Source organism: Aureobasidium melanogenum, assembly GCF_000721775.1.
Source record: "Aureobasidium melanogenum CBS 110374 unplaced genomic scaffold scaffold_9, whole genome shotgun sequence".
NCBI classification, from domain to species: Eukaryota; Fungi; Ascomycota; class Dothideomycetes; order Dothideales; family Saccotheciaceae; genus Aureobasidium; species Aureobasidium melanogenum.
The window spans coordinates 696,504-721,626 of record NW_024470061.1 but is presented as its reverse complement, the minus strand read 5'-3'; the positions used below and the strand labels follow the sequence as shown (position 1 = coordinate 721,626).

The window sequence follows — 25,123 nt, the reverse complement described above, 5'->3', positions numbered from 1 at the left end:
TTGAGGTCCGCCGTGTCTCCTGCAAAGTCCAAACACGCTTGACTGTACCTACCTGCACTGCTCTGACTGCTTTATCAGCACCCATCGCATGCGTGCGCACGTAACGACAAGCAATCGACACCGGACGAGGTCTTGCACCAGACCCCTCGGTTGCCTCTGATTTCTGACATAGCGATTCACTCCACTCGCTGAAACCTCCGCCCTGCTGCTGCGAAACACCTCCGCTGCCCGTTCGCTGTACCCGTTCGCTTGCCAACTGCATCGTCACCCACGACTTCGAAGGCCCGTGGGCCCATCGCATCTCTACCTAGCGAGCGATTGACGGCCGCACCTTCGTCAACACCAGGACCTCAGCTCCAGCGTCATCGCCGCTCACGCTCCCGTCCAACATGGAGGCCGATACCAACTCAAACTACCCCGAGTCTCCCACAGAGGACGATGAGGTGTTTTTGTGCAAAGGCTGCGGCGAGGTATCCAAATGCACCCTTTGCCATGTATTTTCAGCTCGACTGACTCTCATGCTACGCAGATTCTAGAACAGGGGCGAGCCTTTGAGCTTGGTAAGTCACACACAGCGTCGAGGGGTAGTGCACTTGCTGACAGAACCTCTACAGCTGGCCACCGATGGCACCTTGGCTGTTTCCGATGCCACTCTTGCGCCACCCTCCTCGACTCGGATGCCAACCTGCTGCTGCTGGGCGATGGCTCTCTCATTTGCAACAACTGCACATACAGCTGCAGCTCCTGCGGCAACAAGATCGAAGACCTCGCCATCCTGACCGGTGATCAAGCCTTCTGCGCAACCTGCTTTAAGTGCCGCAACTGCAAGAGGAAGATTGAAAACCTACGATATGCGCGTACTAGCCAGGGCATTTTCTGCATGAGCTGTCACGAGAGCTTGATGGCAAGACGACGGAAGAAGGCAAAGGCTTCGAAACAAATAGCTGCTGCAGGGAGCAACCCTATTGTGCTAGATAAGAGCCTGCCTGCACTACCACCCAACGCCGTCTCCCAGAGTGCTCTGCGAGAGTCCTCGCCCTCAGGCTCCTACTCCAGCGACCACCTAAAAGCCAGTCACGAGAGACAGCGAGACGCATCGCCCATGTCTGTGTCAGATGATAGCAAGAGAGGTAGCAGCCGTCACTTGTCTCACATGGGTGCGCCCTCGGACCAAGACACTCTTACGCTGCCTGCTAGCACATACAAGCAAGAGCGTGCTTCGACAATGTCATCCAACACCATGACCTCAATGTCTGATGCCGACGACGGATTCCTTCCTATGGCCTACGACCCCAACCCTGCTCCTCCCCCTCTTCCACGCCGTCAGCATCCCGAGACTACGCCTAGGATGTCCGACAACCTTTCCCCTCAAGGTGCATTCTCCAGAAACAACAGAGATCGACCGTCGTCCTCGAGATCGGTGTCGACTGAGCGCGAGAGCGTCCGAAGCCCTGGTACTGGTCACACCGACAGAAGCCGTCAGCAGGGTCTTCGCAATGCTTCGGGTAGCAGCACACCGGTCACCACCTCAGCCGTTGCTTCACCCTCATCCCTTACCAATCAACAACGCCCTCGTCTGCCTCACACAAACAGTGCTTCGTCCAACTTGGTACCAGAACCTTTCAAACTTCAGGACGTGCCTCGCGATCGCAGAGTATCGCGCAACAGCCCTCGCGTTGGAAAGAACTCTCCCACGTCTCTGGACACACAGCATCATTCGAGACACACTCCGACCGACTCGAACCTGTCCCTGTCACCAGCCTCCGTGGACACACCCAGCTCGAGCATCAATCCTTTCGATGACCCTAAACTCCGTGAAGCTTCGTCGAGCGCTGGCCCTGCAAAGCATCCCGTTAGAGGCGATTCTCTAGCACCAGCCAATGCATCAGGCATCACCTCTCCTGTAACCACGCCGGCTCTTAGACAGTCTGATGCTGCTCACGAACGCAAACAGTCCGCGACCTCCGCTCAATTCGTAGATGCACCAACACACCTTCGCTCCGAGACCGAGTCTCACAACACAGCCGACATAGGTATACCGGCTGCACCTCCCAGAGCCGCCAACCGTCCTTCTGCTCCAAGCAAGTCTGTCGCCAATGACGATTTTATAGCCCCCAGAATTCCGCCTGCCCCTCCTGCCACTGAACGCCCTCGCGCTGAATCTATCGGAGCTCTTCAACATGATCAGACCTCTGCAGCTTCACCAAAACCCTGGCGTACACATCTTCCAAAGCATAGTGCTGGAGAGGCCTTCTCAATGGAAGAAGAGATGTCCCGCATCTTGAGAGGTGAAGAGCAGAAGAGAAAGGAGAATGAGCACACCGGCGTTCTTCGTCGTGTCTCCAACGCGGTAAAGCACGGTAGAAGCTTCAGCGATAAATCGATACCCCTCCAGAAGACCCCAACCATCAGTTCGGCAGACATCAGCAGCCCTATTCTCATTACCAGCCCAATTTCTTCGCCGGGCCAGATGGACGTCGCAACATTAAGATCTCAATTGCGTCGTGCTCAACAAAAGATTGCAGAGCTTGAGGCTGATAAGCTCGGTCTCGAGGAGAAAATGGACACCTCCGCCGACATCAAGCATGCTAACACTGAACTGCGTGAGAAGCGCTCAACCATGGCATTCCTTGACACTCAACGCGAGATGGTGGTTCGCGAACTCGAGATCATGACTGAGCATTTGACTAGAGCCAAAGAGAGTAACAAGCCTTTGGACATCAGTCAGCTCAAGTCCGAGATCCTACAGGACTTTGCACACTCTCTGCAAAAGTTGAAAGACAGTCTCGGCTCTCAAATTGAGGATCTTGTGCACAAGAGAAACGAACTTACTGATGACATCTCAAACCTCATTCAAGTCAAGGACAAGGGTTTACAGGAGTTCGAATCTCTGTCTTCGAAGAACCTCCAATTGGCTGAGTTGAACAACCAACTTGTCAGCGGTATTCAAGATCTGTACAAGTCACAAAACTCGAAGAGCGGTGGTATCGAGCGATCACCCCTTACTAATGGTCTGGGCATCTACAACGGCTCGAACAGGGGTGACATGTCTTCGCTGCACTCCTCATCGTTGCAAGAGTCTACCAGTCTCCATGACCTTTTGCCACATGCAGCAGATGCAGAGCCAGCTACTGTCCTCACGGCGCCGCAGGTGGTCAACATCCGCAAAGGACAACCCAAGAAGTTTAACTGGAAGAAGGGTTCATCTGGTCTTGCCAAGAACGTCACCAAAGGCCTCAAGGGTGCATTCGCTGGCAACAATGATCGTGGAGTTCCTATCAAGGCTGACGGTAGCTACGACATCACCGGTATGCCATACTCGCAGATGCAGGCAGGCCCTGGTGCAATCATGGGTGATCAACCTTTGAACAGAGCTGGTGATGCAAAGAGCTTTGGCTTCTTCTCGTCTAACCAGAAGAACGGCCTCAAGCCAGGCGCTCAGGGTGCCCATGGTAAGAACGGTAGCAGCTCCAACCTGCTTGCTGAAAATCCTTCTGGTGAGTCCATGTCAAACATTTTATCGTCTCGACAATGCGCTAACACGTCTCCAGTACTATTCGGATCTGATTTGCGCGAGCGTTGCGACTATGAAAAACGTGTCTTGCCCTCGATTGTCACGCATTGCGTCGAGGAAGTGGAGAAGCGTGGAATGGACATGGAAGGCATCTACAGAAAATCTGGCGGAAGCGGTCAGGTTAAGCTCATCCAACAAGGCTTCGAGAAAGACGGCGCCTACGACATCAGTGACCCGGATCTTGATATTCATGCTGTCACTAGCGCGTTGAAGCAATACTTCCGCAAGTTGCCTAACCCCCTCATCACTTATGAGGCCTATGACCCTCTGCTCGAAGCAGCTCAGATCACAGAGAAGGAGAAGCAGGTCCCCGCCATCAAGGCTGCGCTGGAGGCTATGCCACAAGCTCACCACGATGTACTGGAGTACTTGGTGCAGCATCTGTGCCGTGTAGTCAAGCAGGAGTCGGAGAATCTGGTAAGGCGCTTTTGAACCAAGAATTTGCGATGAAACAGAGCTAACAGATTGTAGATGACACCGCTCAATCTCTCGGTCGTCTTTGCGCCCACGATTTTGCGACCCTTGAGCATCGAACGCGAAATGTCGGACATGCAAGCCCAGCGTATGGCAGTGCAGGCGCTGCTTGAACACGCGGACTCCATCTTCGAGAACTAATGAATGATACACCAGTCTTTTTTTGGAGCGCCTGTTTCCCAGCCGGGTTACAAAATTCAGACCCAGTGGTCTTTGCCTTTGGCTTTTTGCAGAACTTAGTACTCTTCTTCCAACACCACTTATTCGCTTTCTTTTTACCTTTAACCTAGCAGATGCGTTATGAGCGCGTCCTTATCTGGCGCGTTTTAATGGATGCGGAGTTGAGGCATATACTTTTGATGAAATGCGCATACTCAGATTTTGAGCGAGAAAATACTGCTGCTGGCGATTTTGCTGTACCTGCTTCAACTTGCTCAAGTGATTATATAACGTTTGTAACCCTGCCGAGCTTTGACACAGTGGTCAGAGACATGGAACCATCTGATCTCGTATGATGTGGTAGGAGTTTTGCAAAGGTTGTTGTACATTCGGAAAGAGCGAGAGACCTGCTTTCCCCCAAACCAGATGTTGCTTGCGACAATCGTCCCAGAAACAACGACTTCTGGACCCTGAGTTCACTTCAAACCATCCCCTCCAAGCCAGCACCTCACGCGACCAACTGCCTCTTCCGAATTCAGCTCAATTGAAGTTCAACAATATGGGCGACATCATCACGCATCATCGCAGTCTATCCAAAGGGATGCACCGAAACGCCTTTGTCTTCGAATCATGCCATCTGCGAGTCCATGACCGTAGGACTCGGCCATGTCAGCACCATTTGGCTTTTCAGCATGTGAGGTCGTATCACATTACTAACTACATGAGCTCAAAAGGAGGAAGGTAGAGAGAATTTTTCCTGGATAGTATGATGCGAAAAGCCATATTAAAGTGAGGACGTCCTCTCCAGTCCTGCTTCACGCGAGTATCACGAAACGCACATCATCTCATCTCAGATGGTGCTTTTGAGAGTGATCGCCCTTGCGGGCATTGCTGCTCTGTCTTCTGCGTCGGACGGAGATTTGGGTACAACACTCTCGACAAAGTACGTCGAACATTCTCCTGGCGCCGAAACGACTTATTCGACTAGCTGGCGTATCAAGAACGCTCCTACCACAACTAAACTTGACGGAGACGACGATGGCTGGACTGTCGTTTCTGAAACGGAGTCTATAGTGACAGAGACGTCCACGGCGAATGGCACTATCGACTCCCGTCCGAATAATGCTATGCTTGCACATCGAATGGCGATGGTTGCCGCCGCGACATGGGGCAGATTCCCTACTAAGCCGGACGATGAGACCGAGGTGAGATGAGCTTCTACGTCTCATATTGTGTTTTGTTCTTTGGTTTTCGAGAGCGTTTGCATTCTTCTTCAAAATCCATGCTGACGATATCTTCGTTGCTAGGCCTGTGCCAATGGTACCACTGCCGACCATGTTGGCAGATACAACAACTCGACTGTCAATTGCACTGCCTTAATGTTTGGCGACAGATGGCACGGATGGGAGTGTGACGAGGCCTGCCGAGTCACACTCGCAGACGCCCTGCCAGCAGCAATTCTATCGGTCGTCGGACCAGATCAAGCCAGCTCGGACGCGGTTCAGCGGTCCATCAGAGACACCCGGGAACTGTTCGGACGACCTATCAGTTTCTTGCGTCTTGCACGATTCTCTAATCTACTACGCCAGGCAGAACACTATCTTGGTGTGCTCTTCCGCGAGGGAGTAGCCGATATAGAAAGCTTCAACACCAATCTGTGGGACCACATACGCACCCAAATCGAGAGGATTGCTGCCGGCTTCCACCTAAACCCTGCCGCAACAAACCAAGTCACATATACTATCTGGGAGTTCCAGTTCCACCTCCAGGCATGGTTCGATGTCGCATTCGAGCCAGCTCCTGACCCCCTTACACCAGAATACTTTGATACGATAGAGGAATACGAGCAATACATACGCCGACTCTTGGAAAGGCGAACGCTTCTGAGACATACGCTGGACACTGTTACCGCTGACGAAACCGAACCGCTGCTCGAAGAGTTATACCGAGCACAGCCTGATTTACCTGAGGAATTGGCCGAGAGGTTGTATCGGGAAATCGCGCCTCCGCAATATGATCCTGATGGTCGCCCTCCGGTGTACGAAGACCCGCCTGCTTATGAAGCCAGGCGATACCGTGCTGAACAGGATCTTTATGATTCAATGAGCCGGCTTGCAGAGTTCCCTCCAATCCTAGAGGAGTATGTAAGGTTTGGAAGACATGACTCGTGGCCAACTCCTGCTCCCGTCACCAATATCCCTGGCACGACAATGCCTGTCTCACCAACGGTAGCACCTACCATTATGCCAACTGAACTTCCTGCCCCACCACCAGGTACACCTGAGACGAGCAGGATTGACCTGGCTGAAGACGGCATGCTCACCATCGCCGGCAGCGGTGCCTGGGCCATCGCCGCCGAGATTTCTCTCACCCTCTTCAACCACCTCACTACTTGCACACCTATAGACCTGGCAACTTGGACCTTCATCCCTCGCGCTACATCCTTCCTAGCCCATGGCAGAGTCGCCTCTTGGAATGGACACGGTGTAGAACAGTGTTTCGCAAGAGAAATTTCTGGACTCGGTGGCCCTTCAGCAGAAAGTGTTGTCACTCAAGGCTTCAAAGAGTACGAGTTGAAACTTGAGCTGGAGATCAATCCTAATAAGCCTGTTGACAAAGGAGCACCTAACAAGGGACCACCTGAAGAGGAATCACCTGGCAAAGGCAAAGACAAAGTCAAAGACAAAGGCAAAGATAAAAGCAAGGGCAAGAGCAAGAGCAAAAGTAAAGACAAGAGCAAGAGCAAAGGCAAAGGACCACCCAGTGAGATTCCACCTAAAGGCGGAAAGAAGTTGAAAAAATGTACTTTGTGGATGATACTGCTAGGTTGGCCACTTTTTGGGTTGTGTTGTCCATAAGCAGCTATTGCCAGCTATTGGTGGTCTAGAGGTGTAGGAAAGACAAGGGCAAAAAGGATTAAAATAAACAAAAGAAGTTGGATACAATATTTCGTTTCTGTGTCCTCTTAGTGCATTGCTTCTCTCTTGTGCTACTCGCTATTCTTCTAATCAAACTCGTCCCATTGTTTCGGTCTTGAGTGTTAGGTCATGCATGACTCTTCTTCCGCAGCCACCTGCCACCCGTTTTTGCAATCATCATCTCCGTTTTTGCAATCAATCTTTCGAACACAAGATATGACATAGTTTGTACGTCGTTGCTTCTATTCTTGAAGATGTGGATAGAGACGGGTTTTGTCGTAATCTTGAACCAAAAAGCAAGGCACTGGTAGATTGCAGTATCAAACGGTGGATTGAGGTAAAATGAGAAGTACAACGGGCTAACAAAAGTGGACCAAACAAAAGGTGCGTATCGCAGAAGGTCGAGGGCAGAGAGGCACGGATGGGGTCTGAAAGAGCGAGTTTTGAAAAGTGGTTCTTTTTGGATTAGAGGGTCATTGTATGTCTTTTTGCTGGCTAGAGTCATGGCTCTTGTCTATATATGATTGGGACAAGGAAAGGGTAAACGTAAAGGAAAATGCAATCGTGGCATAAAGGAAAAAACAGCAACAGGAAGTGGCAACAGGGGTATGGCCTTTCTTTTCCTTTGACATCATGAACATCAAGCACACCAAACGCCGCCGTAAGCATTAATTTTCACTGTAAATACGTGAAGTCGTCTAAGCGGCTGCAGTGGCAGTCGTTGATTCAGACGATGCAGCAGGTTTTGAGTCAGTAGACGAGCTGTCATCGCGGACAACATCACTCAGACGGAGACGCTTGGGTGGTGGGGCTGCTTGTGACTTGTAGGACTCGACCTCGGCCTCGAGGAGTTCGACTCTCTTCTTGAGAGCGGCCTCGCGGACCAAGGCAGCGTCGAGGTCGGCTTTGTACTGGTCTGCAGCGTCGCGAGCTGAAGCCTCCTTTGCACGAGCGTTTTGCTCGCTCTGTTCAAGCTCAGCAACTCTACCGCGGAACAGGTCGTTGATGACTTCCAACTCGCTCACGCGGGTCTTGAGACTGTTGTTCTCAGGGTACTGGTGGCCGTGTTCGGGATGCATGCCGTTGACCGAAGGTGCAGGGGATGGCTGGCGAAGAGCGAAGGTAGGCAGGCCAGAAGGCTGGAAGGAGGACTCGGACAGAGAAACATTATCGAAGACGTGTTGAGGAGCAATGTTGGGGTTGTGCGAGACCATGCCAGGAGTGTTTGTGCGAGATGAAGGCGAGGGAGAGCGTTGGTGTTCGCCGGATGAGACGCGATCCGAGTGACGGCGGTGAGGAGGGTATGAACCCATGGGTGTGTTGGAATCATGGTGGAAGCCGGGCGATTCAAGCGAGGGCTGGGTTCATGTTAGTATCTCGTAGGAATGGTGAAACAGGCAGAAGTGACTGACCTTCTTCTTGGGGCCGGTGGCCGTCTTGACGCGGTTGCGGCTCTTGATGACATCGGTCTTGAGGCTGATGGGACGAGGGCGACCGTGCAACTTGAGGAAGAGGCCGCAAGCATTGCACAAGACAGAGCCCATCTCGTCGCGACGCCATAGCGGAGTGGTGCTTGTGCCGCAGTTCTGGCATACAGGCTGTGAGGAGTGGTCAGTCGTTGCGCATTGGTTATCGATATTGAGTTGGACGATAAGGATAAGAAGGGTTTCGCGACGCGCAAAATACCCGTCGCGACCAACACTGGAATAACACGTACAGGTCCATTTTGCTGACCACCAGCAGTGGCAGCAGGCGCCGAAGTTGCGTAGTTCATCGTGTGCATAACATTGGGAGTTCTGCGAAAAGAGAAGAATTAGTTCTGTATCAATCGCGACATGCTTGTCAATGCCGATGCGCTGATAGGGTAGGGCAGGAGCTTAGGCCGCCTTATCTCGGTCCCTCTTTCCGCTTGATAACGCTATCCACGCGCCAAGCCGACCTCGCTCCTACCTTACCCCACTACTGCCTCCAACCAAACAATAACAATCCCATGCGCCAAACACACTCAATCGTAACTATCAAAATGCACAAGTACTTTCTGCGCATCGAGTCTGGCCATTGAGATGTCCTAGATTGACCTTCTCTCCGTGGCAATCACGTTCGTCATGAAAGTATTGTGCATTTTTACAGTCACGTTGTGACAGTCCTGGGCGCGCGGAGAGCGAAGAAATGTTGCTTACCTGGGCATCATTGACATCGAGTTTCCACCAAAAGGTCCCAAACTTGAGACTCCTGGAAGTTGCATCGGACCACTAAATGATCTCGGAGGAACAGAATAGTGTGGTGCTGTGTACAAGGGAGCCGCTGAAGATGGTCGAGGAATCTCATGTCCCATTTGTGCAAAGAATGGTCTATCGTCGGCATAGATTGGAGGTGTGAGGGTGACTGGGTAGTGAAGACCCATTGAAGATTTTGGTCTGTAAGGATCCATGACAGGAGGTCTGTACGAAGTATCGATCGAGGCAGGTCTGTATGCGTCCATGGCAGATCGGTGAAGCATCGTTGCGGCAGTTAGGTCGTCAAGTCTTTAAGATATCGTGAGGCGATTAAGTCTTGTTGATGGTCGGAAGTGTATAGACCGGTTAAAGGAGCGTGAATCAGAAGGTATTAAAGGAATGAAAGACTGAATTAAGAGGTGATTAGTATAGTGGCGAACAAAAAGAGTGTCGTGGTAGAAGTCGTAGCTAAATTAGTTGCTGGTGAAGCGTATGCCTAAGTATACATACGTCCTGAAGCCTTGCCCAGGGGTGGCGACCATGTAATGACAACGGTAGAGGCTTGATGTTCGGCGTCGAGGTAAATTGCCAAAACAACAGCAAAAACGCAAAGCGGTTCTAGCAAGCGTTGTGTTTACCGTCTTGCGTTTCTATCTTACCTAGATAGCTGTGACAGCATCATGGTTCCTGGTAAACATCGAGTCCGTCCTGTATGAGATAACCACGGCTCTACAGATATCGGTCTGGTCAAATTCTGTATGTTTCAGCATTCCGCATATTTCGACTCCCAGTCGGTCGTGCTTTTGTCAACCCATTCCTCGAGATGCACAGCCGAATGCAACTTCCTTCCAGCGTCATCTGTGGAGTCGAGGGCAGATCAACAGTAAACAACGCTCCTGACAAGAGCCGCAGTTGCAATCAAAGTACAGCTCGCCCTCGGCGGCTGCGTAACGGTCGAGGCAGGAGATTGGCGGTAAACCAGTATACGAAGTCTATCCCTGACCCGTCACGCATAAACTGAGATGAGGCCAATCCTTCGCGGAAGAGATCGCCGATCAATTGTAGGTATCGATCGTCATGGTAAACTTGACAGTTGACACTTGATTGTGATTGACATGTCGTATAGCAAAGACAGAGAGGGCTTTGGTTCGAGGTGTCAATTGAGCTTGGACCCTGGCTGTGGGGGAGTCGATTAGGGGGATCTTGAGGGGTTCTTCATTTGCCAGAGACTCTCAATGATCCAGGCTTATACAAGCGAGCATGGTTCGACCAGCCGGGGCGGTGCAATCATATGCGAGAGTTAGAATCTGCTATCAAGCAACGACGACTGTTCTATCACAGCTATCGTTGTTGACAAGTCAGACCGTGATAAGATTAGATCATAGCTGAGCATACATTATTTGGTAGCAGGTCCTATACCTCACGCGTTGTCGTAAACCCCATCACAGGCTTACGAGCAAGGAGTAATATAGTTGGAAAATGGGCTATGCAACAGTCGAATGTTCCAAGGTTTTTCTAATGTTGACGCCTACCATGGTGGACCAAGGTGGGCCGACCCCTGTAATTAATATCTGGTTCCTGGGGACAAAGCTTGGCATCCCTAGTCGTCATTCCATCGACATTTGTGTTCAGACTGAACCACAGGTGACCGTCCTAGACTGGCCACTTGTCTATCTTGACAGTACTCGACACAGATCACAATGGGCAAATCTAGGCCAGCCACGTCTGGGTATGCCAGAATCGCTCAGGCAGAAGAGGAGGACGACGAGTCATACATCTCGGATGAGGACATCTACCAAGGCCAGACCCGTCTCTCGGTCGACGATGGGACCACCTATGCACCTATACAACCAAAGCGCCGCGAGCGTATGGATTTTCCCGATGGTCAGCCTTCGAACAACCGCCGGCGACGACGCACAAACTCTGGTGTCGACATCAAGGCCATCAATGCCAGGCTGGAGAAGTGGGCCGATGAGATCGCTCAGAAGTTCAAGATCCGCAAGGTCAAAGGCAAATCGCAAGAGGAGGAACACCTAGAGATACACCATTCTGTCTTCCAGGCTCCGGATTGGATCAGACCGGCCACAGCCGAGACATTAGCCTCGGATCTCGATGAGCCAACCGGCGACAGGATATCCAAGATCGAGTTTGATGACATTGTTGAGAGCGTTAGGGTAGCCATTGAGATGGGCATGCAGCCCAAGCTCATTTCTCAGGGCAGTTCTGGAAGTTACTTTGCGAGAAACACCTCCGGCAAGATTGTTGGTGTCTTCAAGCCAAAGGACGAAGAGCCATACGCATCCAAGAATCCAAAATGGACCAAATGGATTCACAGAAACCTCTTCCCATTCTTCTTCGGACGAGCATGTCTTATTCCCAATCTCAGCTATATCTCCGAAGCCGCCGCCTATGTCCTAGACAGCCGTCTACGAACCCATCTGGTACCTTACACGGATGTCGTTACTCTATCTTCCAAAGCTTTCTTCTACGATTTCTGGGACAGACGAGCACATTACCGCAAAGGCAAGCCATTCCCTGAAAAACAAGGCAGTTTCCAGGTTTTTCTGAAAGGCTTTAAGGATGCAAACATCTTCCTAAAGGAGCACCCGTGGCCAGACCAACACAACTCAGGGTTCCGAACAGATGCTGCACCAAAAAGGAAGAGGAGAAGATGGGGCGAAGATTGCCGACCTAGGGGCGCCCCTTCTGACGATGAGGACGAGGACGTTGAAGGTTCACAAGCACCGTATAGTGATCGTCAACGCTCGCGAAATGTGTTCTGGACGCCAGCTCTGCAACAGTCATTCCGTGAGCAACTGGAAAAGCTTGTCATTCTGGACTACATCATGCGCAACACTGATCGTGGACTGGACAATTGGATGATCAGAATTGATCAGCAGAGCCAGGAAGCTGAGATTGTGGTCGAACCACCTAACAAGCCAACAAATGGTCAAGCCGACCCATATAGAAGACAAGAGACGATGACTGCAGGCGGTCAAACCAACTCACGATCTTCTGCCACTGTGACGATCGGAGCTATTGACAATAGTTTGTCATGGCCTTGGAAGCATCCTGATGCCTGGAGAAGTTTCCCATTCGGCTGGCTGTTCTTACCTGTATCTTTGATCGGCCGTCCATTCTCAGAGAAGACAAAGCAACATTTCCTCCCTCTACTAACTTCGAAGCAGTGGTGGAGTGAGACTCAGGTTGCTTTGCGCAAGTGTTTTGAACAAGACGCCGACTTCCAGGAAAAAATGTTTGCTCGTCAGATTGCTGTCATGAAAGGCCAGGCGTGGAACGTCGTAGAAACTCTCAAAACACCGGATCATGGACCCTTGGAACTAACAAGACGTGCTCGCGTTTGTGTGTGGGACGACCTAGTTGAGATCCCTGTGGCTGTCCCCCTACGCCCCTCGAATGACATTCGACTCAAGCAGAACGATATCGCTAAGGGTCCTGGTATTAGGGAGGAAGAAGAGATGGATATTGGTTCTGCCTACGCCTCGGCACCTCCGTTGAAGTTGCAGACCGATCTGCTTGGACCCGACCCGCCAAACAACAATCGTTTCAACGTCTCGCGGCAGAACAGCAGTGGTGACATCCGAAGAAGCGACGAGAGCAATGCTCCTCTATCACCTTCTAGTGTACAAAACTTCACCTTCGACAATGCGAAAGAGTCGAGGTTCAAACGCCCTGTGGCACCTCGTACCAAATCCAGACTCAGTCTCGACGAGACAAGAAGACTGTTCGACAACCTTGGAGAACGTAGAAGGTTCTCATTCGCTATTGGTAAGAGAAATGACGAAATTGATGTCGACGACGCCGAGCTGGATGGCGATCTCGGATTCGCTGCAGCAGAAGATCAAGAAGGCTACAGGAGAAAGGTCATCGTTGAAAGGATTGAGATGGTTAAGGGCAGGGCTCCTGTATTTACTTGGTGCTAGTGTGGGATGTGGACTCGGCGTTCCGGATGTGGGCTCGGGCATGGAAAGACTCAAAACATGGGTGCGCAGCATTGCAAGGCGCTGTAAAGATACTACGTGTATACTTAGGATACATGAATCGAACGACTGATGACAAACATGCCGTGAGAATGCTTAGGCTTTCTGCGAACTCGTCTTTCTTGAGAGAGCTGCAACCCGGACCCAATACATTTGTGACGCACGAGATTGGTTGTTTGAGTGGCCATCGTGACGATGGCATTTGGTTAGAAGGCTTCGAGCGATTAGTGACGAGAAAAAAATAACTTCATGGCTACTGATAAAAAATCAAGCGCATTGTTTGTCGGATACCTGCACCAATGGTGAAAGAAATCAAAGGATTCGGCTTCCAAGTTCACAGATCGAGTCGCCCATTGTTTCCAAACCAATTTCGAGTCCAGCAAGGAACGAGTTGAAGACGATCTGGATTTTGCTTCCGGTCGAGACTTTTGCTCGATAATTGTTCGTATACAGTAATTCGATCTTGACGTCTTATATTTCTAGCAAGCAGGCTTGCGACAAGGCGAAGATGACGGGTGTGCCCCAGACCTCCTGCCAATTCGATGAACAACCGTTCACTCGCCTCATCAACTGTCATTCTCTTCATCCTAATTTATCGTTGTTGTCGCATGTTCAGATTCGGTTAACAACTCGGTCTTCGGGTATTGTCAGATGAATGCCGCACAGAGAGCGGCCTTGCTCAATCCTAAGGCAGCTCGCAAAGCAGCAGCAGAAGCCTGTAAGTGAAGGAAACCGGGCTCGCTCGGCCTCATACGCTACCTATTATTTATCATTTTCCGCTTCTATTCACATCTACTCGTCCTGATTTGTGGACTTCACTCACATTCCGAATCTTCACCTACCTCGTCGACTATTAAATTCCCCTCCTCCAACTTCTACCAATCTTATCTTCCACCACTTCATCCACCTTTGAGACATCTCATCATCAACCGTCTATTTCATCTAGTACCTACAGCCATTATCCCTTTCAACCAAAGCACACTCATCTCCTTTGAACTTCATCTTCATACCACCCCTTATGGATCAACAAAATCTACCGTCCACTATGAATCACCAAGATCTAACGTCTACTCAAGGCAAAAAGAGAGACCAGGACGATCTTGCCAAGGAAGCACAAGATGAGCCCTCAACTGGTGTTGGCTCCTTCATGGAGCGCCAGTTCAATCTCACAGAACGTGAGGCCATGCCAGCTGCGAAGAAACAAAAGATCGACGACGACAACGATGCTACGAAACACAAGGCAACTTTCAAGGGCGGCAAGGGCGGTGTGATTGGTCAGTATCTTAAGGAGCAACGTGACCAAGGCGCCCGCGAAGCAGGTCCACCCGCGGCCATCGATCTCACTGCAGAAGACGACGACATTGAGGTGGTGTCAGTGAAGACGACTGGGCTGGATCCCAAGCGTGAGATCTGTCTCGGCTCAATCACCGCAAAGGTCATGGCACACAAGGTACCTGCCGCAAACAGAACTCTGAGCAAGTACTCGACGAACTGGCCGCCGGCCAAGATGTCGCTACAACCTAGAGTGGGCCAGGAGAAGGTATACCTTGCGATTGACGGCAAAGGTGTTGAGTTCGGCAAGCTGGACATCATCACCGTCGAGGCTCTTGCTCCTCTTCTCAAGAATGCTCACCTCAAGTTGCGCCTTGCACCACTTCTCAAAGAGCGCCCCAAGGACCCTGAAGAACAACCTGGACAGTCTATTTCGAAATCTCTGGACATTTCGATCACTCTGTACAGCACCGCCGACGCTGCTAAAGGAATTGGAAGACGTCTTAGCCAGCGTCAGGTTTTCTTGTACAAGCCCACCGTCGTTCCACATGGCACCGAAGTCCTCAACCCGCACGTTCCCAACTACAATGTCGTTCCAAAGAGCATTACATCCGCCACCGTGGCAGCTCAGTCAACCACTGGATACCGAGTTCGCACTACCGAGGAGATCAAGAGCGACGTTCTGTCCATGTTCGACAAACTCGGAAAGACGGAGGAGCTCCCCGAAGCTGAAGCTGATTCAACACTTGTGAAGACAGAGCTTATGCAGCATCAGAAGCAAGCCCTCTGGTTCTTGACGAAGCATGAGACACCTACACCACCTGAAGAGGATCCGCTCTGGAAGTCCGTAGTTCGCAAGGACGGTACTACAGCTTGGTACAATGTGATCACCGGCGATGAGATGAAGAAAATCAGCCCTATACTGGGTGGTCTTCTGGCTGATCAGATGGGTTTGGGCAAGACACTCAGCATTCTCTCCTTGATTTGTGCAACTCTCAAAGATGCAAGAGCTTTTGGTGCTGGCAAGATGGACGATGGTGACCGAGTCACTGAGGACGTCGTGCGCCGCTCTGGTGGCACTCTGCTTCTCTGTCCCAAATCTGTCATCTCAAACTGGCAGGAGCAGATCGGCCAGCACTTGGATAAGGCAAAGGTCAAATACTACATGTACCACGGCAACAAGAGAGAGCAAGACCTCGATGTTCTCGCGAAGTACGACATTGTTGTCACATCTTACAGCATTGCCGCCAGCGAGTACACGTCTTCGTCCAAGAACTACAGCGCACTTTCAGAAATCGCATGGTTCCGAATTGTCTTGGACGAGGCACACATGATTCGTAACCAAGACACTGCTACTTTCAAGGCTGCTTGTGCTCTGGTCAGCAAGCGCCGTTGGGCGGTGACCGGTACTCCTGTGCAAAACAAACTCGATGACTTCGGTGCTCTCGTCAAATTCTTGAAGATCTACCCGTTCTCCAGCAAAGGTATCTTCGAGAAGCATTTCATGGCTCCTTTCAAGTCAGGTGATCCTCAAGTGCTTGACAACCTTCGCCTTCTTGTGTCCAGCATCACGCTCAGACGTTCGAAGGACAGAATCGACTTGCCTGGTCGTGTTGAGGAAATTGTTCGTCTTCCCTTCTCGTCTGAGGAGCAGGCTCTTTATGATGCATTCGCCAAGGACGCAAACAGGAAGGTGCGCGCCATGACACGCGGCAGCGACCGTCTGAGAGGCAGAAGTTACGCTCACGTTCTGGTCAACATTACCAGACTCAGACTGCTTTGTGCACATGGAAGAGAGCTGCTCAGCGAGGATGACATGAAGGTGCTTCAGGGTACTTCTTATGAGACTGCGATCGATCTGGGCGAAGAAGAGGACGCTGAGAAGCCCACTATGACCAAGGAGCAAGTTTACGACACCTTCCATCTCTTGCGCGAGAGCACCATGGACGTGTGCTCCTGCTGCATGAACGGTATCGGCCAGCTTGAACCTCCTGCTGATAATGACAGCGACACATCCGACAGTGAAGATGAGGCTGAAGAAGACATCATCGGCTATCTCACTCCATGTCTGCACTTAGTCTGCCCAGCTTGCGCCGACAGATACTGGGGCGAGCTCATGACCACACAGACTCGCGACAACTACGCCACCTGCCCTCAATGCGAGCAATACGTCAGAGCAGTTATGCACCCTATCAGTCAAAAGGACGTCGATGACGATCTCGCAGCCCGCCAAAAGAAGAAGGGTCAAGTCAGAAGCAAGAAGGGCGTGGAGTACGGTGGCCCTCACACCAAAGTCAAGGCTCTGATCGAAGACCTCCAGCGCCACGTCGAAACGTCAAAGGAACTTGTTGAACTTGGCGAAGCACCCATCCGCAGTGTCGTCTTCTCAGGCTGGACAGCTTACCTGGACTTGATCGAGATCGCTCTCAAAGACAACAACATCGGCTTCCTGCGTCTGGATGGCAAACTCTCCGTCAGCGCCCGCACCGCCGTCCTTGACCGTTTCAAGACCGACCCTTCCATCACCGTCTGCCTCGTGTCCATCAAAGCCGGCGGCCAAGGTCTCAATTTCACCGCCGCAAACAACGTTTTCATGATGGAGCCCCAATTCAACCCTGGTGTTGAGATGCAAGCCATCGACCGTGTTCACCGTCTTGGCCAGAAGCGCGATGTGGTCATCAGACGCTTCATCATGGCCAACAGCTTTGAAGAAAAGATTGTCGAGTTGCAGAAGAAGAAGATTGAGCTGGCTAACCTGGCTACCGGAGGTAAAGTGGTTAAGCAGGATGCCAAGGAGATTTTCCAGAACTTGATGAGTTTGTTCTGAGCGTGGTTGCGAAGGCGGAAGGAGAGAGATATGAAGGAAAATGCAAAAGGCGTACAGGCGCAGGGATTATTAGATACTAAAGGACGGCAGAGGGATGCCAGGGAAGCTCGAACGCGAAAGAAGTGTATTCAGGAAGGAAGGATCAAGGGAAAGAGAAAGTAAGGGGAAGAGCGACTTCCATGACTCTTATCAATCAGAGCTACAAGCTACATCAGGTATCGAAGGCAATGGACGCACGATTCATAAACACACATGTGACAATCAAAGTCCTTAAGTGCCTGCGCAACGATAAATGATCAGGACGGTGAGGCAGTTGCGTACAAATGGAACATTAGGATCGCTTTCGTCTTTCGCTATGCATGATGATCCAGTCTATGAAAGAAAAAAAATCCATTCCAAATTGCGCCCCGCATGTGGTACTTATACATACATTCCTATAGAGCCAACTTCCTTTGATGCCTGAAAATCATACTTCTTTCTTGAGAGGCTACTGGATCTATTGCTTGAGCTTCTCGGTGAGCTCGGGGACCTTCTCGAAGAGATCGCCAACAAGACCGACATCGGCAACCTGGAAGATGGGGGCATCGGCGTCCTTGTTGATGGCGGCGATGACCTTGCTGTCCTTCATACCAGCGAGATGCTGAATGGCACCACTGATACCAGCGCAGAGGTAGAGCTGAGGAGCAACGTTCTTGCCAGTCTGGCCGACCTGCAAACTGTTGTCTGCGAAACCACTGTCGACGGCAGCACGAGAGGCACCAATGGCGGCACCGAGGGCATCAGCGAGCGGGGGCATGATGCGGTCAAACTCCTCCTTGGACTTGAGACCACGGCCTCCAGAGACGACCTTCTCGGCAGTGGCGAGGTCAGGACGGTCCGAGGTGGCGAGGTCTTCGCTGATCCATTCGGTAGGGCACTCGACCTTGGGGTCGACACCCTCCTCGACGGAGGCGCTACCACCCTCTGCGGCGCCTGAGGGGAAGGCAGTACCACGGACGGTGACAACCTTGGGGCTGTCGGCGGTCTGAACGGTAAGGATAGCGTTACCGGCGTAGATGGGACGGACGAAGGTGTCTTCCGACTCGATTTCTGTGATATCTGAGATCTGCTGGACGTCGAGCATGGCGGCGACGCGAGGCATCAAGTTCTTTCCGAATGCAGAGTGGCCGGCAAGGACATGGGAAAAGCCACCCTTCTTGATGTTCTCAACGAGGAGGGGAGCGTAGTTCTCGGGGAGACCCTAGAGGACTCTGTGAGCGATTTTGTGGTGGAGGCGATTCATGGTCACATACCTTGTCGTACGAGGCATTGTCGACGTAGATGACCTTCTCGAGACCCTCGACCTTTGCAGCCTCTTCGGCGACAGCCTTGGTGTTGGATCCAGCGACGAAACCAGTAACGGAACCACCAAGCTTCATGGCGGCGCTCACGGCGGCGAGCGATGACATGTTCAGCTTTCCCTCTCTTTGTTCCAGGACGGCCAGAGTCGAGAGCAGGCGAGCGAGGGCGGCATCGCGCGACAGAGGAGCGGTGACTCTAGGGCGGATGCATGATGAGCGGGCTTGCCGTAAGGCAGTCTGTCGTGCTGCTGAGAACATGGTTGTGGTATGTGTGGATAGGATGGAATCTCGAGTCTACAGACTCCCCGCGCTTTGCATACAAAGATGGTCCCTCGTGAAAGCCGAGGTCGGCCAAGAAGCTTCTCCAGGCACAGGGAAGCCATCGCCGAGGGACATGTACCTACTCCGAGAGTCCGAGTAAAACATAGACTGTGACATCCGAGTTCAGCCACAATATCATGTAAAGATGCATTTGTAGACCGAATTGCATTGGCCATACAAGTAGACTTTGTTCTATTAAATACTGTATGCTTGATCCTTGACCTATACGAGGTATGTCATAGCGGAAGGCAGCAGTAAGAATTTGTTATACTTTAAACCAGAATCACAGAATGCGACGTCTTAGAGATTCAACAGTCTTTCACGTGTTTAGTTAATCCTTGCCGACCAAAAGCTGTTCATGGATGTTCATGGTAGACAATTGCTCGAGCACTCGCTCTTGCCTCTACTACGGCTAAAGTCCGGCTGTTAATGGTTTGCGGAGAGTTCGGTGGCCGCAAGCGCGGAGGAGGATCAGACGCGTCGGGCCCTTCCTATACCAAGTGATAACTCCATCTATTAATTCATCACCCACGCGTTCCCACCGCCCCGCATTGTCGCATCATGGATCCTCTTGCAAGCGAAGATACTACCAATGCGCCCGGAGCTGTGTCTGATGAATTGATCCAAGCCGAGAACGAGCAGGTCGAAGAGCAGCAGCGCGAGCAGCAGCAAGAAGCTCAAGGTACAACGACTCACTTATCAACCAACACTTTTGCGCCCATCACTGACCCACCCTACCCAGACGCAGAAGACACTTCCATGATGGACGACACAAATGCCAAGTCACCCTCAGACAACCCGCTGGATGCGCCCGACGGCCCTCCTGCCGAGAACGATGTCCAACCCGCCGACGATGAGGACATGGCCGATGCCAACGAGGACGCCAAGGATGCTCCAGAGGCCGCCGAAGACACTATGGACGCAACGCAACCCCAGGATGCACAGCAACAGACAAAGACCCAAGTCGAGGCATCTGCTCGTTCACATCTGATCGAACAAACCCACGCCATCATTCTGCCCTCATACAGTGCCTGGTTCGACATGCACCAAATACACAACCTTGAACGTAAGGCTCTGCCTGAGTTCTTCAACTCGCGCAACCGCTCAAAGACTCCCGCCGTCTACAAGGACTACCGCGACTTTATGATCAATACATACCGCCTGAACCCCCAAGAATACTTGACTGTCACCGCCTGCCGTCGCAACTTGGCTGGTGACGTCTGCGCAATCATGCGTGTTCACGCCTTCCTTGAACAGTGGGGCTTGATCAACTACCAAGTACGCTTGCGCAAAGCACTTTGCTTGATGATCAAGAACGCTAACTGCCTCTAGATTGACCCCGATACTCGACCATCCAACATTGCGCCACCATTCACTGGCCATTTCCGCATTACCGCCGACACTCCTCGTGGTCTGCAGCCTCATCAACCTGCTCCCAACTCTACAGTCACCGCTGGACGCTCCAACCCTGGCACCGACCGCCTAGCAAGCGCTACCCCTGCTATCAAGTCAGACTTGAACCTCGAAGTCAGACGAAACATCTACGAATCTACTGGAAAGGACGTCAGCTCTAAGCAGGAGAACGGCACTGATCTCGAAGAATCACTCAAGCAGCCTGGCAAGCAGTACCACTGCCATTCGTGCGGCAAAGACTGCACACGCGTGCGCTACCACAACTCGAAAGCCTCTCCGGCATCAGTCGCTGGAAAGAATGGCGCTATGCTCAAGTTCGACCTGTGCCCTTCGTGTTTCATGGAGGGTAGATACCCAAACTCGACTGGTCCCGCCGATTACACCAAGCTGGAGAACGAGAAATACACAACTATTGCTGATCGCGAGGCACCATGGGCTGACTCAGAACTGTTGCTGTTGTTGGAGGGTCTGGAGCTGTTTGACGAGAACTGGGAACAGATCGCTAACCATGTTGGAAGTCGCACAAGAGAAGAGTGTGTTCTCAAGTTCCTGCAGCTTGAGATTGAGGATAAGTACCTCGAAGGTGAAGACACAGTCGATGGTGCCTCAAACAACCTGGCTTTCCTGAGCAATGGCCGTGTTCCTTTCTCCCAGGCAGACAACCCAGTCATGTCCGTCATGAGCTTCCTCGCTGGTCTGGCTGACCCTGCAGTTGCCGCAGTTGCAGCAGGCAAGACAGTGGAGCAGATGAGAAAGCAGCTTCGCAGCAACCTCGAGAAGGATTCAGCACCTGTCGAATCAGAAAAGGAGAAGGAGACTTCGGCCGAACAAGCAGAGCCCTCAAAAGACGACAACTCGATGGAGGTTGACGACAAGCCCGCAGCCGAGAAATCCGCAAGTCCTAAGCCCCTCAAGGAAGAGCCCAAGGACGCTGCATCTTCACCCGCCACATTGGCTCTCAGCCTGACAGCTGCTCGTTCCTCAGCTTTGGCCTCGCACACCGAACGCCACATCAGCTCGCTAGTTTCCTCAGCCGTCAACCTGCACATGCAAAAACTGGAGCTTAAGTTGCAACAATTCGACGAGATGGAGACCCTGCTCCAGACCGAGCGTAGAGACCTTGAACGTCAACGTCAACGCCTCTTCTTCGACCGCTTACAATTCAAGCGCAGAGTTGCAGATGTCGAGACCAAGTTTGCAAGCATGGGTGTTTCTGTCGAGAGCGATGTCAGAGCAGCCGCTCAGGGCGAGGCCGAGGACAAGGGAGACAAGCTTGGAGTTGTGGGAACCCAGGAAGGCGCAGCTGTTGCTCAACAAGGCGACGACATCAAGCCAGCCAGTGCGGAAGAGGCTGGATACAAGACTGCTGAGGTGTAGTATATGTCAGACAGTTCAGACAGTTTTGGGGCATGGTGAATGACATGGTAGCGGCTGGCGTTATTTCTAAACAAGCACCAAGCACAGGGTCTTGCTTGGGCTTTAGGATAGGGGGGTCAAAGATCAAATTTCTCTGTTTTCTTGGAGTTTCGTTTCATATAATTGCTGCACAAAATCACAAATCAGAGTTGACAGTTCTCGATCCATTTCCTGATGGCACAGAGAGTAGAAGTCATCTCGCCGTAATCTTTGAATTGCACGAATCATCAATAATAAGGGAAAGAGATCAGCCTGTCCAACCTCTCGAAAGTAATCATAACATCATGAATGGTCTAGAACCAGCTACCACTACCGATATTCGCATTTCCCCAATTACCAGACCAATTCATGGGTTGGCCAGCCGTGGGATCCAGCACTGCCGCATTATCCTCGAGTCCAAATTGTCTTACAAGCTGATCCCAGTTCTGCCAATCGATTTCTCCTGTAGTGTCGAATGGGGAAAAGCCGGGTGGAGTTGCGTTATTGCTGTTGGTCATGTTCATGGTCATATTGAAATTGCCGTTCGGGGATTGTTGGTTTGTGGTGTGGAAGTTGGGAGGGGTTGTTGTTTGGTGTGGGGATGGTCCTGGATATGACGGGCCGTTGAAAGAGGTATAGGTTTGTTGAGGAGGGGGTTGGGTTGTAGATGTGTCCATGGCGAGGTTGGTGGTTTGATCTATGCTTCTTGATGATTCTGGCGCGAGGAGTGAGACGTCCATTGAATCGTCGCTGAGCACAACGGCTTCTATACTCTTCGGCGAGTTCATCAGCTCGGTCGAGTCTATCGGCTGTGTACCATATGCAGCAGGACGCATAAAACGAGACAATTGCGCTGCACTTAGCGGTGCTCGGACCATTCGTGGTTGAGGCAGGATCGGAGACATTCCCGGTGGTGTCGCTTGCTTGATAGCTTCATTCTTTCGAATCGCTTGCAATCTTGCCGTTCGAGCCTTGGCGAGAAGCTTCATTAATGGTTTCCACAGATGTCCGCTGCGTGATTCTTCCTTGGTGGCTGTTACGGACCAACTAGCCTGGATACACCTCTCAACAGAAGACCATGCTCGATCGACCAGATCACCACTTGTGCGATGGCAGAGCTCGCCAAGCAGGAATGCTAGTGCGTGCCATTGAATGTATGTCTTGAAGAGCCAGCTCCACTTTTCTGTGCGAGACTCGGTTTCCATGAGTAGTGAATATTCAATGTTTTCGAGACTGGTGATGAACAGTTTCTCTCGGGTCTCTTCGGAAAGGCTTTTGCCGCCATCTTTTCTTTGGTACGGGTGATAGCTTTGGTGTTGTCAGTTTTGTCGTTAAGCACTTGGTCTAGGATACTCACATCATCAGCCACATCTTGCTCATCATCAGCCGAGCGACTGTAGCAGTAATCCAATACAATGGAACCGACATATCCACGTGTCGTAGATAACGTTCTTCGAGTCTCTTGTGGCATTCATTAATCCATCTTTCCTTGTCCTCGAGTGTGACTGAAGCAAAGAACTCGCCGCATCGTTTAGGTTCGCCAGGCGGGATGTAGTTGAGCCGGCGGAAAGTGTTCGCGACCTCGAAGCGGATGAGACAAAACGACATATCTGTGCAGCCCTGACGTTCGTCGGGCAGCTTGGTCATAGCAGGGGATATGTCTTCATCGTTGATGTTCAGGGGCATTTTCGTGTCAAAGGCTTGCTCGGCTAAAATACTTACTTAGCACTCTAGGCCTGGAATGGCAAAGTTGGAATAAGGACTTACTGATGGTAGGGTCACTTCCATGATCCTCAGAAGCGCGTACATCTAGGATACATATCTGCCACCACAGACGCCTTCGCATCTCGATCTCGAATGGTGGAAGGTTGAAATGCAGACCATCTCGATGCACACCAAGAGTCTGCGCGATTCGGACAACGAGGCCAGTCAATGTCCAAATGACGCGGGCATCGTTGTTCCTGCGCAAACATATCAAGAAAATCACGATTGCTTGAACAACCATCATCTCTTCTGTGGTAAGAAAGTTTGCCCTTGCGAGAGCTTGCTCGACGCCAAATCGGTAGCGTGACAAGAGAAGGCCCTTCTCCTCTCCCAACTTGCTGAGACAATCGCTCTCGGAAAGACTAGTGGTAGCACCATAGTAAATTGCAAAGAGCAGGGCCTCGAAGCTTTTGGAAAGATTGGCAAGATGAGAGGCAGACGCCAAGACGGTGGGCTCGATGGTAGGTATGTGGAGAACTTTGACCAGGGGGTCTACACGCTCCTTGTAGACATTCCAGTATGATTCAATCTGGCCAGCGATAGGATGTAGAGACAAAAGGTCGACATTTTGAGAACTGAAACTAAAGATCCAGCCATGGTGCTGATCAGGCTGGGACTGGATCGGCGATGACTCGTCGCCTTCATCATCGGTGTCCTGATTCATTATACCCTTCAAATCCTCGACCTCATTGCTGAGGTTGGCCCAGAAAGAATTGTTCACGTATCGAGAGCGACCCTCATTGATGACCAGACGACCAAACCTGGTTTCGAAATTGGCACTACGGGATCCGTCTACGTATCTGTTTTTTGACGCCCATAGCTCATCTTCGTTACCGTGTTTGTTGGATCGTGTGGAGTCGGGGAGTTCGGGGCATTTGGCGGTGGTTGGACAAGTCACATCAGGTTGCTCTGAAGGGCGGGCTTCTACGTGGTCAGGCGGAGGGGCATCAGGGAACGACTCTGGATTGGCAATGTCTACACCGAGGCCTTTGACAACGCCCTCGAGACGGCGCAACCTATCGAGCAGCTCGGCATCTCTTGAATCGCTAACTTTGCGTGGTTTACGAGGCGCTCTTCCAGGAGTGGGAAAGACACACTCGATGTGAGCGCGAGCGCAATTGGAACAGGGGTGCAATTTGTCGCATTTGACCTTGCGCTTCCGGCAAGTCACACATGAGCGCGGATTCAAGACGCGGCCGTGGGCATCCCGTAGCGGTGTTGGAGCCGGTGCCGAGGGTATCGAGGACGATGAGTGGCCCGAAGGCAGCGCAGGAGGCAGCGATGACGGCTGGATGGAAGTTGGCAGACGCGACTGACCGGGCAGAGATATCGTGTGCGACAGCGTTGGAGAGAGGCCCGAATTATCCGACATGCTGCAAAAAGTTGATGGTTTGCGCATTCACGTCAAGCGCCGCCAACAGATGGACCACCGAAGCCCGAAGGCCGCGA

At 51.7% G+C, this 25,123-nt stretch overlaps 8 protein-coding genes across 8 annotated transcripts; 5 read left to right on the top strand and 3 right to left on the bottom strand.

Annotated features, from left to right (window-relative positions):
• Positions 1-389: 389 nt before the first annotated feature.
• M437DRAFT_47744 (RhoGAP-domain-containing protein) lies at positions 390-4,189 on the top strand (the record flags this gene model as incomplete). Its single annotated transcript, XM_041021516.1, has 5 exons — positions 390-470; positions 530-560; positions 615-3,497; positions 3,552-3,991; positions 4,046-4,189. The coding sequence occupies 5 exons, from the start codon at positions 390-392 to the stop codon at positions 4,187-4,189; spliced, it is 3,579 nt and encodes a 1,192-aa protein (XP_040880315.1).
• Positions 4,190-4,766: 577 nt separating this feature from the next.
• On the top strand, positions 4,767-7,065 carry M437DRAFT_65875 (uncharacterized protein; the record flags this gene model as incomplete). The annotated part of the gene is made up of 3 exons (XM_041024649.1): positions 4,767-4,948; positions 4,998-5,412; positions 5,515-7,065. The coding sequence occupies 3 exons, from the start codon at positions 4,767-4,769 to the stop codon at positions 7,063-7,065; spliced, it is 2,148 nt and encodes a 715-aa protein (XP_040880314.1).
• A 758-nt stretch (positions 7,066-7,823) lies between these two features.
• M437DRAFT_75167 (uncharacterized protein) lies at positions 7,824-8,899 on the bottom strand (the record flags this gene model as incomplete). Its single annotated transcript, XM_041026366.1, has 3 exons — positions 7,824-8,483; positions 8,538-8,723; positions 8,843-8,899. The coding sequence occupies 3 exons, from the start codon at positions 8,897-8,899 to the stop codon at positions 7,824-7,826; spliced, it is 903 nt and encodes a 300-aa protein (XP_040880313.1).
• Positions 8,900-11,041: 2,142 nt separating this feature from the next.
• Positions 11,042-13,285, top strand: M437DRAFT_48048 (uncharacterized protein; the record flags this gene model as incomplete). Its single annotated transcript, XM_041021585.1, has 1 exon — positions 11,042-13,285. One exon carries the CDS (start codon positions 11,042-11,044, stop codon positions 13,283-13,285), a length of 2,244 nt encoding a protein of 747 aa, XP_040880312.1.
• Positions 13,286-14,387: 1,102 nt separating this feature from the next.
• On the top strand, positions 14,388-17,441 carry M437DRAFT_65872 (uncharacterized protein; the record flags this gene model as incomplete). Its single annotated transcript, XM_041024648.1, has 1 exon — positions 14,388-17,441. The coding sequence occupies one exon, from the start codon at positions 14,388-14,390 to the stop codon at positions 17,439-17,441; it is 3,054 nt and encodes a 1,017-aa protein (XP_040880311.1).
• Positions 17,442-17,937: 496 nt separating this feature from the next.
• M437DRAFT_47516 (electron transfer flavo protein, alpha subunit) lies at positions 17,938-19,039 on the bottom strand (the record flags this gene model as incomplete). The annotated part of the gene is made up of 2 exons (XM_041021466.1): positions 17,938-18,681; positions 18,734-19,039. The coding sequence occupies 2 exons, from the start codon at positions 19,037-19,039 to the stop codon at positions 17,938-17,940; spliced, it is 1,050 nt and encodes a 349-aa protein (XP_040880310.1).
• Positions 19,040-19,861: 822 nt separating this feature from the next.
• On the top strand, positions 19,862-21,892 carry M437DRAFT_47547 (SWIRM-domain-containing protein; the record flags this gene model as incomplete). Its single annotated transcript, XM_041021472.1, has 2 exons — positions 19,862-20,380; positions 20,435-21,892. The coding sequence occupies 2 exons, from the start codon at positions 19,862-19,864 to the stop codon at positions 21,890-21,892; spliced, it is 1,977 nt and encodes a 658-aa protein (XP_040880309.1).
• A 332-nt stretch (positions 21,893-22,224) lies between these two features.
• Positions 22,225-25,046, bottom strand: M437DRAFT_65869 (uncharacterized protein; the record flags this gene model as incomplete). The annotated part of the gene is made up of 3 exons (XM_041024647.1): positions 22,225-23,218; positions 23,268-23,619; positions 23,678-25,046. 3 exons carry the CDS (start codon positions 25,044-25,046, stop codon positions 22,225-22,227), a joined length of 2,715 nt encoding a protein of 904 aa, XP_040880308.1.
• Positions 25,047-25,123: the final 77 nt, after the last annotated feature.